General features: G+C 43.1%; 1 protein-coding gene across 6 annotated transcripts in view; it reads right to left on the bottom strand.

Moving 5' to 3' along the window:
- Positions 1–14131, bottom strand: part of usp40 (ubiquitin specific peptidase 40) — a 132753-nt gene that overhangs the window by 18262 nt on the left and 100360 nt on the right. For all 6 annotated transcript variants that reach the window (XM_080198609.1, XM_080198606.1, XM_080198607.1 and 3 more), the window contains 5 exons: positions 12418–12492; positions 11450–11579; positions 8984–9078; positions 3541–3659; positions 1177–1242 (listed from right to left, as the gene is read on the bottom strand). In XM_080198609.1, coding sequence (XP_080054735.1) covers positions 1177–1242; positions 3541–3659; positions 8984–9078; positions 11450–11579; positions 12418–12492 — 485 coding nt within the window. The remainder of the gene's footprint in view (positions 1–1176; positions 1243–3540; positions 3660–8983; positions 9079–11449; positions 11580–12417; positions 12493–14131) is intronic.

Genomic DNA, 14131 nt, shown 5'->3' with positions numbered 1-14131 from the left:
CCCATAACCCTTATCGATCAGAAATCTATCTACCTGTGACTTAAACATATTCAACAATGTAGCCTCCACCAGTTCAATGGGCAGAGAATTCCAGAGATTCACTACGCTCTGAGAGAACAAGTTCTTCCTCAACTCTGTTCTAAACTGCAACCCCCCCCGGCCCCCACTTATTTTGAGGCTGTGCCCTGTAATTCTGGTTTCCTTTCTAAGTGGAAAGAATCTCTCTACCTCTACCAGAGTCCTGGCCAGTAACATCACAAAAAAGCATATTAGCTGGTCATTATCTCATTAATTTTTGTACAAGTTTGTTGAAGGGACTCAGTGACCATTTCAAAAGTATTTCATTGATATAAAGTACTGGGGCAGCACAGTGGTTAGCACCGCCGCCTCACAGTGCCAGGGATTTGGGTTTGATTCCCTCGCTTGAGTCACTGTGCAGAATCTGCACATTCTCCCTGTGGAGTTTCCTCCGGGTGCTCCAGTTTCCTCCGGGTGCTCCAGTTTCCTCCCACAGTTAGGTGCATTGGCCACGCTGAATTCTCCCTCAGTGTACCCGAACAGGCACCGGAGTGTGGCAACTACGTAACCCTACTTGTGACACTAATAGATAAACTTAAAATTTAAGAGACATTTGAAGGTCATGAAAAGTGCTATATAAATGTAAGTCTTTTTTGAGGCGTCCAAACTACACCCTGTGGACCATGTGTAAAACAACCCCCAAGCACAGAAAAGCACAGGTAATTCAAATGTTATTTACACCTATTTCACATTCACTGGCTTATTTTTTCAATTGTACAGAGCTAAGTTTTAGGAAAGGGCTCCATTAGGATGCTGTTGCTTTGTTGCTGGATGAATAAAGCAGATCGTCCAGATCTGTTGGCTGCTTGAAAAGAAATAATGGGGACATTCATTAAACTTTACATGTGACTAGTATTCCTGCTTTTACCCGTCTTCATTTATTTTTGGTAATCTGTTAAATAGAGTGAATTTTAAACCATTAGAAGGGAAAAAAACAGCAGCTGGTCTTTTCCTGGGTGTGCAGAAACACACTCTTTGTGAATGTACATGTTCTTTCTTTATGATATCAAAGAATGTGGTAACGACCCTCCTGATTTATCAGCAATGAAACCTTTCACTGCAAGCAGTGGGATGAAACAATACAACAGGTGTACTCACGCTAGATGTTCTTCTGCCTGCAGTGGTTGAATTCCAATCTCTGCACTAGCCCCAAGCTTGAACTTGCTGCAGAAATAAGAAAAATAAAACTCAGGACAGAAGCTTTGCGTGCTTCTCAATTTATGCATTTATCCAGTGCATGTGTCAGTTAGATCAGCCATGGCAAAACTGTGGGATTACAGGGATAGGGTGGGGCAAAGAGCCTGGGTAAAGAACTCTTTCAGGGAGAGTCGGTGCAGACTCGATGGATCAAATGGCCTCCTGCACTGCAGGGATTTTGTGATATATACGATCAGCATGATTAGCACCGCTCCTTCACTGCGCCAAGCATCCGGGTTTAATTCTGGCCTCGGATGACGTATGGAGTTTGCACGTTTGCCTCATGTCTGCATGGATGTGCAGGTTAGGTGCATTGACCATGCTAAAATGCCCCTTAGTGTCAGGGAGATGAGCAGGATAAATTTATGGGGTTATGGGATAGGGTCCATGAGTCGATGTGGGTTCAATGGGCCGAATGGTCTCCTTCTGCACTGTAGGGATTCTATGATATACCACATATGGGAACAGAGTGTAGAAAATCAGGGCTGCAAGAAATTGAGTGTTGGGTGGAATAACGTACAAAAACGTCAAAAGATTTACATCTCGAAGGAGATCATTCAACCCATTGGGGCCAAGAAAAATTATTCAGTATAATGGCACCTTCACAGAGTATCATAGAACTCTACAGTGCAGAAAGAGGTCCTTCGGCCCATCAAGTCTGCATCGAACACAATCCCACCCAGACCCTACCCCTATATCCCTACATATTTTACCTGCTAATCCCTCTAACCTACGCGTCCCTGGACACTAAGGGGCAATTTCTTAGCATGGCCAATCATCCTAAACCGCACATCTTTGGACTGTGGGAGGAAACCGGAGCACCCGGAGGAAACCCACGCAGGCACGAGGAGAATGTGTAATCTCCACACAGACAGTGACCTGAGCCAAGAATCGAACCCAGGACTCTGGAGCTGTGGAGCAGCAGTGCAACCACTGTGCCACCCGTTGATCCATGGCCCTATAGGTTGCAGTATCTGAAGTACATTTCCAAGTGTTTTTAATACTCGATGAGAGTTTCTACCTCTCAATCAGGCAATGGCTCCAGATCAGTACTGGCCTTTAGATAAAAGCATTCCTCCCTGACTCCCCTCTAACCTTTCCATCCATTATTTTGAATCTCCTCCCTGATTATTGTCCTCTCTCTCGCAACAGAAACTGAAGGATTATCCCAATGTTCATCCAGGCTTGGAGATGAGTGCAGTTTCTTCATTATTGCTGGGTAAATCCCTTGGAAATCCCTATTCAATATGACCTTAGCAGCATCATTAGCACACGGACCACAGCAATTCAAGGAGAAGGCTTACCAACCAGCATGATTGGCAAAGTGGTTATCACTGCTGTCTCACAGTCTGAGGGACCAGAGTTCAATTCCAGCTTCAGATGACATTTAAATTTATTTTTTATATTCATTTGTGGGACATGGGCCTAGTTGTCTGAGGGCAGTTAAGAGTCTACCACATTGCTGTGGTTTTGGAATCACATGTGGGCCAGACCAGGTAAGGATGGCAGATTTCCTTCCCTAAAGAACATTAGTGAACCAGATAGGTTTTTCCGACAATTGACAATGGTTTCACGGTCATCAGTAGATTCTTAATTCCAGATTTCTTAAATTTGAATTCAAATCTCATTATCTGCCGTGGGAGGATTCAAACCTGGGTCCCCATAACATTAGCTGAGTTTCTGGATTAATAGTCTAGCGATAATACCACTAGGCCATCACCTCCCCTCTGTTTGTGTGGAATTTGCACATTCTCCCCATGTCTGCATGGGTTTCCTCCAGGTGCTCCAGTTTCCTCCCACAGCCCAAAGATGTGAGAGTTAGATGGATTGACCATACTAAATTGCCCCTTAATGTCAGGGAGATCATAGGGCCGAGGTGGGACTGTAGTTGGTGCAGGCTTGATGGGCCAAATGGCCTCCTTCTGCACTGTAGGGTTTCGATGAACCTCTCAGACAACCAGAGACGATAAATTCAGTCATGTCTGGAGAACGAACAGTAAAATAAACAGGTTCCCCATTATTAGAAATTAAGATTCTAGATGGGGAGAAGCTTCTAGCACAAAACAAATTCCAATAATAACTCGGCCAAGTTGATTAGTATGAAAGAATAAGCATCTACAAAACAGTTTCCCCAACCACTTCAGTGTGAAGTGTGTGAGTACAAAATGAGGCAGCTCATGCACGTTGTTGTAAAACGCAGTCCAAGGTTTGAATGGGTATAGTGTAATTGCCAGGTTGTATTTACCTGAATAAGCTGGTGTTTACCTGAGCTGCTGCTGTTGGTTACGTAGGATCTTGACAGGACATTTATTCTCCACCAGCCAGACTCTGAGGAACTCCATCGAAGGGACAGAGAGATCCTGCAGCACAGGCAAGGTCAAAACCTACAAAATATAAAACAACAAGCTGAAAGGATACATAACTGTACACTTTTGGAGAGCCGACAACTCAAATCACCCTCTTCTCTCAGAATCCCATACCTACGTGTGCGTATTGTACACAAGGTCAACACCATGATTCACCACACATACAGAGATTCGCTACAGTGCAGAACGAGGCCAATCAGTGCCTCGAGTCTGTGCCAACTCTCCAAAAGAGCATCCCACCCAGGCTCCATCCTCCTAACCCCGGGTATATACCCATCTAATCCTCTTATCTTGTACACCTTGGGACACTAAAGAGGCAACTTAGAATGGCCAATCCAATTTACCTACACATCTTTGGAGTGTGGTAGAAAACCAGAGCACCTGGAGGAAACCCACGCAAACACAGTGAGAGCATGGTTAGCATTGCTGCTTCACAGCTCCAGGGACCTGGGTTTGATTCCTGGCTTGGGTCACTGTCTGTGTGGAGTTTGCACATTCTCCCTGTATCTGTGTGGGTTTTCTCCGGGTGCTTCGGTTGCCTCCCACAGTCCAAAGATGCGCAGGTTAGGTTGACTGGCCATGCTAAAATTGTTCCTTCGTGTCCTGAGATGTATAGGTTAGAGGGATTAGCGGGTAAATGTGGGGGTAGGGCCAGGGTGGGATTGTGATCGGTGCAGATTTGATGGGCCAAATGGCCTCCTTCTGCACTGTGGGGTTTCTATAATAACGTGCAAACTCCTCACGGACAGTCACCCAAGGCTGGAGTTGAACCCAAGTCTCTGGCATTGTGAGGCAGCAGTGATAACCACTGTGCCACCGTACATGCTCATTTTTTGTTTAATGTATATACACAACTTAGCACCATATCGTAGTTTTCCTTTCATTTAATTCAATATTTGTACTTGGGTGTGCCAAGTGGGGAATAGTACATTTATTCCAGTGGCATTCTCGGTATTCTTCGGCAAGCAGCAGTGAAAGCAGTAGTGAAGTGAAAGGTTTCAGAAAATGTGGATCACCAAAGGACATAAGCTTTGACCTTAAGAAGCAACCACCACAATTGTAAGACTCTAGCACCCACAATCCAGAACAGTATCAGTTCCCAGCAACAGAAAAAGTGAGGGTCTGCAGTCCCAAAGGATTTTGACTTTCCATGAGGGTTTTCATTGACACGATCAGAATCGAGACAACCCTGCCATCAATTTGGAAAGAGGAGAAATGCTGAGAATATCTAGCACTGTGTTCTTGTAGGATGGGATTTACAGCACTGGGGTGGCACACTGGTTAGAACAGCGCCAGGGACCAAGATTCGCTTCCTGGCTTGGGTCACTGTTTATGTGGAATCTGCACGTTCTCCATGTGTCTGTGTGGGTTTCCTCCAGATGCTCCAGTTTCCTCCCACAGTCCAAAAGACATGCTGGTTAGGTGCATCGGCCATGCTAAATTCTCCTTCAGTGTACCCAAACAGGCACCGGAGTGTGGTGGCTGGGGGTTTTCACATTAACTTAATTGCAGTGTGAATGTAAGCTTACTGGTGACACGAAGAAATAAACTTTAAAAGAGGTTGACTTCTTCCACTTTTGAAGGACTGGCATTGTGAGAGTAAAGGCTGGGAGGAGTTCATCTGCTTTGAAATGGTTTTTAAAAATTCATTAGGCTGAGGAGATACAGGTGATGCGGGTGGTTGTAGAGGCTTGTTTTTCAAACTGGAGACCTGTGACCAGCGGTGTGCCTCAGGGATCAGTGCTGGGTCCACTGTTGTTTGTCATTTATATTAATGATTTGGATGAAAATATAGAAGGCATGGATAGTAAGTTTGCAGATGACACCAAGATTGATCGCATAGTGGACAGTGAAGAAAGTTATCTTCAATTGCAACGGGATCTGACAAATGGCAGATGGAGTTTAATTTAGACAAATGCAAGGTGATGCATTTTGGAACCAGGGCAGGACTTATTCAATTAATCGTAGGGCACTGGGGAGAGGTACAAAACAAAGATCTAGGAGTACATGTTCATAGCTCCACACTAAGGGAGAATTTAACATGGCCAATGCACCTAACTAGTACGTCTTTCAGAGGAAACCAGAGCACCCAGAGAAAACTCACGCAGACATGAAGAGATTATGAAGACTTCACACAGACAGTAACCCAAGCCAGGAAACAAACGCGGGCTCCTGGCTCTGTGACGCAGCAGTACTAACCACTGTGCCACCCAAGGGACCACACAGATCCCGAGTCACATAACCATTCCTGTAGCTTTTTGGTAAGTTCACCTGAAACCTCAAGAATGGGTTGTACTAGATATCATTTGTGGCATGGACTGGAATACCGATGTAAATGTGTTCAAATGTAATGTGTTACATGTAAAACTACTAGTGTGCAGAAATCACAGTAAATTTACACTCAAGGTTACAATTGAAAGAATGTGGGTTTTGTGAGGGACTGGCATTGCAAGTGTTAAATAAAAATTTAGTTCTGAATAAACATACTCCCTTGGATTTCTGCTGCTGCACATTCTTGATTGAAACACAACCAACTATAAATCCCTTTTACTAATTTTCAGCAATATGCTTTTGCAAGTCCATCGAAGTATAGAATGTCCCCTCCACAGAAGAATGGCAAACTGCTCAGCAAATGACAAGGCTATCACTTGCTTTTGGGAACTTGCACTCGCTAAATAAACAAACAATGCGTAGTTTAATATTAAGACTGCCAGTTTATAGTTTTCATTAATTTAAATTTTGTTAATTTAGCTTTATTTCTCCCTTGTTAGGAATTAAGGAAAATTATGTTCAAAACTAAATTTTAATTAGTTAGATCTCACAGGCCTTAAGGCCTCATCAGCATGGAGACATGAGTGTATGAAGACTAAAGGACAGATAAGAGAGGCCCAGAGCATAAGTCTGGATTCAGAGCTTGCCAGACCAATTATGGTAGAATGGGGTATGCAAGACACATAATTGGATGGATTTTCTATCATTCTTATTTCTGGAATATATTCTAGAAAGTTGGGGTCAATGTCAATTTAGAAGGGGCAAGAAAGGTACTGATCTAGACAGGTGCAAACATATATGTGAGGAGAATGAACAAGAAATAAGCCATGTCTTATACCCAAAGGATAATAATGGGTAATATAATTCTCAATTGTTCTTTGTAAACTGCTACCAGAATACTGCAGTGTATTACATCTCACTTATATTCAGATAAAATCATAATGGGTAGCAATATGGAAATCGGCTGAGCAGTCTAAGGAAATTTGGCATGTCAGCTACAACACTCACCAACTTTTACAGATACACCATAGAAGGCATTCTTTCTGGTTGTATCACAGTTTGATATGGCTCCTGCTCTGCTCAAGACCGCAAGAAACTACAAAAGGTCGTGAATGTACCCCAGTCCATCATGCAAACCAGCCTCCCATCCACTGACTCTGTCCACACTTCCAGGTGCCTTGGAAAAGCAGCCAGCATAATTAAGGACCCTACACAACCTGGACACTCTCTTTTTCCACCTTGCTTCTGAAGCTGTATAAGGCTCTGGTCAGAACCCATTTGGGCTATTGTGAGCAGTTTTGGACACCATATCTAAGAAAGGATGTGCTGGCCTTGGAAAAGATACAGAGGAGGTTCATAAAAATGATCGCTTAAACGAAGAATGGTTGAGAACTCTGGGTCTGTACTCATTGGGAGTTTAGAAGGATGACGGGGGGGGAATCTTATTGAAACTTACAGGATACTGTGAGGCCTGGATAGAGTGGACGTGGAGAGGATGTTTCCACTGATAGGAAAATGTAGAAGCAGAGGGCACAACCTCAGGCTGAAGGGGATGATCCTTTAAAACAGAGATGAGGAGGAATTTCTTCAGCCAGAGAGTGGTGAATCTGTGGAACTCTTTGCCACAGAAGGCTGTGAAGGCCAGGTCACTCACTGTCTTTAAGACAGAGTTAGATACGTTCTTGATTGATAAGGGGATCAGGGGTTATGGGGAAAAGGCAGAAGAATGGGGATGAGAAAAGTATCAGCCATGATTGAAAGGCAAAGCAGACTCGATGGACCGAGTGGCCTAATTCTGCTCCCATGTCTTATGGTCTTACCATCAGGAAAAAGATACAAAAGTCTGAGGTCACATACCAACCGACTCAAGAACAGCTTCTTCCCTGCTGCAATCAGACTTTTGAATGCACCTACTTTGCACTAAGCTGATCTTTCTCTACACCCTAGTTATGACTACATTCTGCACTCTCATTTCCTTCACCATGAATGGTATGCTTTGTCTGTTTAGCATGCAAGAAGTAATGCTTTTCACTGCATACTAATACATGTGACAATAGTAAATAAAATCAAATCTAAAACGATTACGTTTTTTTTAAGTACAGGTCCTGTTTTAGAAATTTAGATCAGTTACTGTTGTACAACTTATAATTGTAAAGGCCGCAATGTACCATTGGTGGACAAGTTTGATGTTTAAGATAATGGAGGAGCTGGCATTTTTTATTCATTTGTGGGACATGGGTGTCACTGGCTGGCCAGCATTTATACCCAGTTGCTTGAGGGCAGCTGAAAGTCAACCAGATTGCTGTAGCTCTGGAGTCACACATAGGCCAGACAAGGTAAGGGCAGCAGATTTCCTTCCCTAAAGGACATTAATGAACCAGATGGGTTTTTCTGACAACTGACAATGATTTCATGGTCATCAGCAGATTCTTAATTCCAGATTTTTTTTTAAAACATTGAATTCCATTTAATTACCACCATTTGCCATGGTGGGATTCAAACCCAGGGTCCCCAGAACATTAGCTGAGTTTCTGTCTAGCGATAAAACCACTAGGCCTTTGCCTCCATTGTTGATCAAATAGACTGTTGCAGCGTGGGTTTGTGCTGATTGCCAGCTCAAGATGATCATGCTTGGGATTTGTTTGGTGAAACCGACATCCTGATCGCATCAGTGCAGGATGGAAGATGGTGTATTTGACCCATTACATTCTTAGCTCGTTCATGGAAACACCAGCACCGCCAGTCACACACCACCCTGCTTGGTCATATATTGCTGGTCCTTCATCGCTGTGAGTTAACACCCCACTTAGCAGCAGTGTGGGAGCACCTTGGCCACAAAGACTCCAGAGATTCAAGGTGGCAGCTCACCACCACTTTTCCACTGGGCAACCAGAATTGGATAATAAGTTCTGGCCCATAGCCCAACACTACATTAAAAATATATAAATCTCTGTTGACTCAATGGAGAATCTGCTGAGTAGTATGTCAAGCTCCACACGTGGAACAGAATACAGAGTTTTTCAAACAGTACACAGGAGGATCAAAGGGAAATTAATTAGTGAGTTAACTACCTGAGTTTTTAAATCATCCAGACTAGCTTCTCCAGATATCTCTATATTTCCCATGTACTCTAGCTCAGTGCCCACATATTGTCGTAATGCAAAATCTGCAAAAAAACAAATGGATATATCAGAATTGTCCAAACACAATTTCATAAAGCTAACTCTTGTCGCTGTTGGTCATGGTATTAAATAGTCAAATATAAGAAATTGCATCATACAAGGCGCAAAGCGCAATGATTTATCTATTCACAGTAGTGACATGACTCTATAATGCATTGAGTTGTTAAGTAATTGCTGAAAAAAAGACATGCTGTTAAAGCTTTTCATTTCGCACTCATCAGGACAAATGCAAGAATGCCAAAATTCACTGGGAGCAATCATTTATAGGGCAGGAAAAAAGGGTTCTGAGTGGTGGGGAAGTGAGTTCTGATTTGCCGAGGCATTGCTAGGGAGAACGCACCAGGCAACAGTTACAACTCCCTGCCCACCACCACCCCCCCCCCCCTTCAAAGTTGTTGTTCAATTGAGCAATGTGCAATGCTTGGGCATAATCTTTGTTTGCATGGACAAACCTTTTCACATAGCAGTGACCAAGATCTGAATGCATGCCTGAGAAAGTGGTGGAACAGGTTCAGTTGAAGCATTCAATAGGAAATTAAATGTTCATCTGACAATGAATAACATGAAAGGTTACAGGCAAAAGGACAAATGTCATGAAGTGAATTGCTCAATTGCTGATGCAGAATGATGGGTCGAACGGCTTCCTTCTGCAACATAACAATTCCATTAGACAGGGCCTGGCATATAAACAGATGTAGTTTCTGGCCAGCATTAGTGAGCCCGATAGAAATTCTTAAATTTATTAGTAATACAATTCTTTGCATATTCAGGATTGTTCATTAAGTACTGTTCAAACAGAATCACATCTAACACTGGACAGCATTCTGAATTTTCCAAGCATGGGCTGAATGAGTACAGTAGTACTCTGCTGTTATGCATAGCCAAAGGGGCATACTATTATTTGATATGATCCATGAGTTTACTTTCTCAGATGAAGGAAATTTGGCACGTCCGCCACCATTCTCACCAACTTTTACAGGTGTGTAATAGAAAGTATTCTTTCTGGTTTATCACAGCTTAGTATGGCTTCCACTCTATCCAAGACCATAAGAAACAACAAAGAATAATGAACGAAGCCCACTCCATCACTCAAACCAGCCTCCATTGACTCTGTCAATACTTTCCATTGTCTTGGAAAAGCAGCCAACATAATTAAAGACTCCATGCACCCTGGACGTTCTCTCTTCCACCATCTTCCATCAAGAAAAAGACACACAAGTCTGAGGACACGTACCAACTAATTCAAGAACATGTTTTTCCCTGTTGCTGTCAGACTTTTGAAAGGACCTACCATGCATTAAGTTGATCTTTCTTTACACCCAAGCTATGACTGTAACACTACATTCTGCACTCTCTCCTTTCCTTCTCTATGAACAGTATGCTTTGTCTGTACAGTGCACAAGAAACAATACTTTTCATTGTATACTAATACATGTGACAATAATAAATCAAATCAATCATTGGGATATACAGCCTACAGACCTGGCATCACACTGGCATTGAAATTCATATTCCATTTTATGCATTTGTGTGGTAGGCAAAGCAAGGATGTTTAACAAAAAGGAATGGGGAATAAACTGAAAAAAATGGCAGACACAGACACGAGAACAGAAATAGGCCATTCAGTTCCCAACACTTTGGAATTATCAAGTAGAGAAATGTAATTATTCTGGTCAGTTCCAACTAAGCTTCCCGCTTAGATGGGAAATTTAGAGGAAAAACCTTTTCACCTAGGAGGGTGGTGGGAATCTTGAACTCACTGCTTGCAAGAGTGACATAGGCAGGAACCCTCTCTACGTTTAAGAAGCATTTAGACGAGCACTTGAAACCCCATAGCATACACTGCTTCGGACCAAGTGCTGGAAAATGGGATTAGGATAGATAGATGCTTGATGGCTGCGCAGACGAAGGGCCAAAGAGCCTCCTTCTGTGCTGTAAAACTGTAACTCAATTAGCTAATCACTGAGGGTCATCAAGTGGTCTTGGACAAATACATCATCCCAAAACATTTCACGTGCCCAGTTGAAGCAGCTCCGATGCAAAGAAGATTTTCTTCTGTGACAGTTGATTCAGGGAAATGATTCAATACAGTAGCCGGATTTTTTGGGCCATTCGCATCGGCAGGATCTTCCCGTCCTGCCGACAGCACACCCCCACAAGGGGTTTCGTGGTGGCGAGATGTGCATTCAACAGGAAACTCCTTGACAACGACGGGATCAGAAGATCTGCCTGCTCATAACCATTCTGAACATCTGCAGAAATTTCAGACACACCAACAGTGTGCCAGAGCCACATGACATCCTGACCTGCAAACTATCACAGGACACAGACAGTTTCTATAGCTTGCTGACTTACCTCGAGCAGTGGACTCAATACTTAAAGCACAGAGCCTCTCAGCAATGCTTTCCTGCTCCTCTTGAATGCGCCCTCTGTTTTCTGAATTCAGTGGAGGCCGGTAGAGCCAGACAGGTAAAATCAGGAATCCCTGTGAGAGATACACCAAGAAACTGAAAAAGCACAAAAGGGACACAAAAGAGACTTTTATTTTTAATCTAACTCTGGAAGTAAAAGCAGCCTATTGTCTCTGTAGGCCAAGTCATGAAAAAGAAATTTACTGTCTCTAATTTATAGGGGTCTTTTTCATCAGTGGGCACGGGGCAGGAAGGATGGTGCAGGGATTTTCTCTTCTTGCACAGAAGGTTAAGTGAAAATTCAATGGAGGGGATTGTAATTATGAAAGCCCTGATGCAGTTAACTAGGGAGAGACTCTTTCCATTAAAGAGAGGCCAGGAGCCAGATGATGTAGGATAATTAGCTAAGGAAGCAGAGATGGATGGATGAGGAGATCTGAAGTGCACTGTCTGAAAGTGTGATGGGAGCAGATTCAATGAGAACATTTAAAAGGGAATTGAATATAGCCGTGAGAAAGAGAAAATGGCAGGGCTCCAGGAAAGGAGCATAATGGAAACATTAGGATGAGTCTTTCACAGAGCTGCAGACATAGGTTCAACTGGCCAAATGGCCTCCTTCTGTGTTTATCATGAGTTTGCACAGAAAAGATAGCTTAGTGCTGTTACGTAAAAACATTGATACAAAACTACTGCGTGGTGGATAGAGGAGGAATGAAATGATGTAATGTAGAGAAACACAACAATGAGATATGCAGCAGTTCAACAATCATTGATAAATTAGACAATTTAGTGACATTGAATGTAAAATTGAGAGGAAATTTTAGGTGCGGCGACCACTTTTTTCATAGAAGTCTGCTGGAGTGGAATTTGTGGAGGGTTCTTCGATTGTTTTAATTAGGGAGAGAATTTTACCTTTGGTGGAAGCCTTCCCTCCATAATGACCAGTGTCTCTCCATTGGTTATCTTCATGTCTGCCAATGTGGCTTCCTACAAATACCAACATAGAAAATAGTAATGTACAACCTTAAGCTTCCCTCCCTAATCAGCTATTTTCTCCTAATTTCTACTCCTGAAAGCATTAATTCTTATGCAGGAGTGAGTTCAACGAGTGTTGGTTATCATCCGGCCACTTTGCATATGAGCTTAGAAAATTATACCAGCTATTCAACTGCAAGTGCATCAAAATCCAGGTTGAGCCTTTCATCCTCTGGTGTATTTTATAGGAGGAGGTGCAATTGTGGAACTAGAGGACTCAAGGACTAGACCACGAGAACGAAGTCTGCAACCTTACTTCTATCCCAACTGAAATCAATCTATTCAATGAAGAAACTTGGAATTTGGGGCTTACACCGCCCTGACCTCTGCCTGTGCTGTATGATATTTACTTCATACAACAGAAAAGGAGTCAGCCATTCAGCCCGTCATACCAGTACCATGGACTAGAGTCTGGCTAATTGATGCTTCTTGACCCCATCAATCTGCTTTGGTTCCATATCTTTTAATATGTGGTCCATGCAGACTTGATGGGCTGAATGGCCACCTTCTATACTGTAGAGATTCTATTCTATTCTACTCAAGGCTAACAAAAAATAATCTCAATTCTAAAATGTTCAACTAGCTCTAGACTAGACAACAGCTTTTTTTTGAGAGTGAGCTTAAGATAGAGACAGATGGAGGAAAAACATTTCAGATTTCCACCATCCTGAGTCATCTACAGGTTAATGTACAGATTTTCTTGATAACCAGCATCAGATGGAAGAACAACAATTGAATATTTTAATTCTTTCATTCATTGAGTGCTGCCAGCAAGGCCACCATTTATTACTCACCCCTAACTGCCTTCAACAAAGTTGCACTGAACCATCTTCTTGAACCATAGCAGTCCATGTGGTGGAGGAACCACCACAATGCTGTTAGAATCATAGAATCCCTACAGTGCAGAGAGAGGCCAATCGGCCCATTGAGTCTGCACCGACTACAACCCCATCCAGGCCCTAATCCCGTAACCCCACATATTTACCCTGCTAATCCCTCTAACCTATGCATCCTTGTTCACTAAGGGGCAATTTAGTATGGCCCATGCACCTAATGCACACATTTTTGGACTGTGGGAGGAAACCGGAGCACCCGGAGGAAACCCGTGCAGACACAGGGTGAACATGCAAATTCCACACAGAGTGACCCAAGCCAGAAATCAAACCCAGGTCTCTGGAGCTATGAGACAGTAGTGCTAACCACTATTCCATCATGTTGCCACACATTAGGTATGGCATATCAGGAATTTGACACAGTGACAGTGAAGGAATGGCAATATAGTTCAAAGTCAGAGGTGGAATCTTATTTATCAGTGTCATATTAGACTTGCATTAACATTGCAATGAAGTTACTGTAAAAATCCCCTAGTCGCCACACTCAGACGCCTGTTCAGATACACTGAGGGAGAATTTAACATGGCCAATGCACCCAACCAGCATGTCTTTTGGACTGAGAGGACACTAGAGCAACCAGAGGAAACTCACGCAACCATAGGGAGAAAGTGCAAACTCCACACAGATACTGACACAAGCCGGGAATCAAACACGGGTCCCTGGGGCTGTGAGGCAGCATTGCTAACCACTGTGCCACT

Source organism: Carcharhinus amblyrhynchos, chromosome 11, assembly GCF_965287045.1.
Source record: "Carcharhinus amblyrhynchos chromosome 11, sCarAmb.v2.hapA, whole genome shotgun sequence".
Lineage (NCBI taxonomy): Eukaryota > Metazoa > Chordata > Chondrichthyes > Carcharhiniformes > Carcharhinidae > Carcharhinus > Carcharhinus amblyrhynchos.
Note: the sequence above shows the minus strand (reverse complement) of the source record. Positions and strands in the feature narration are given on the sequence as shown.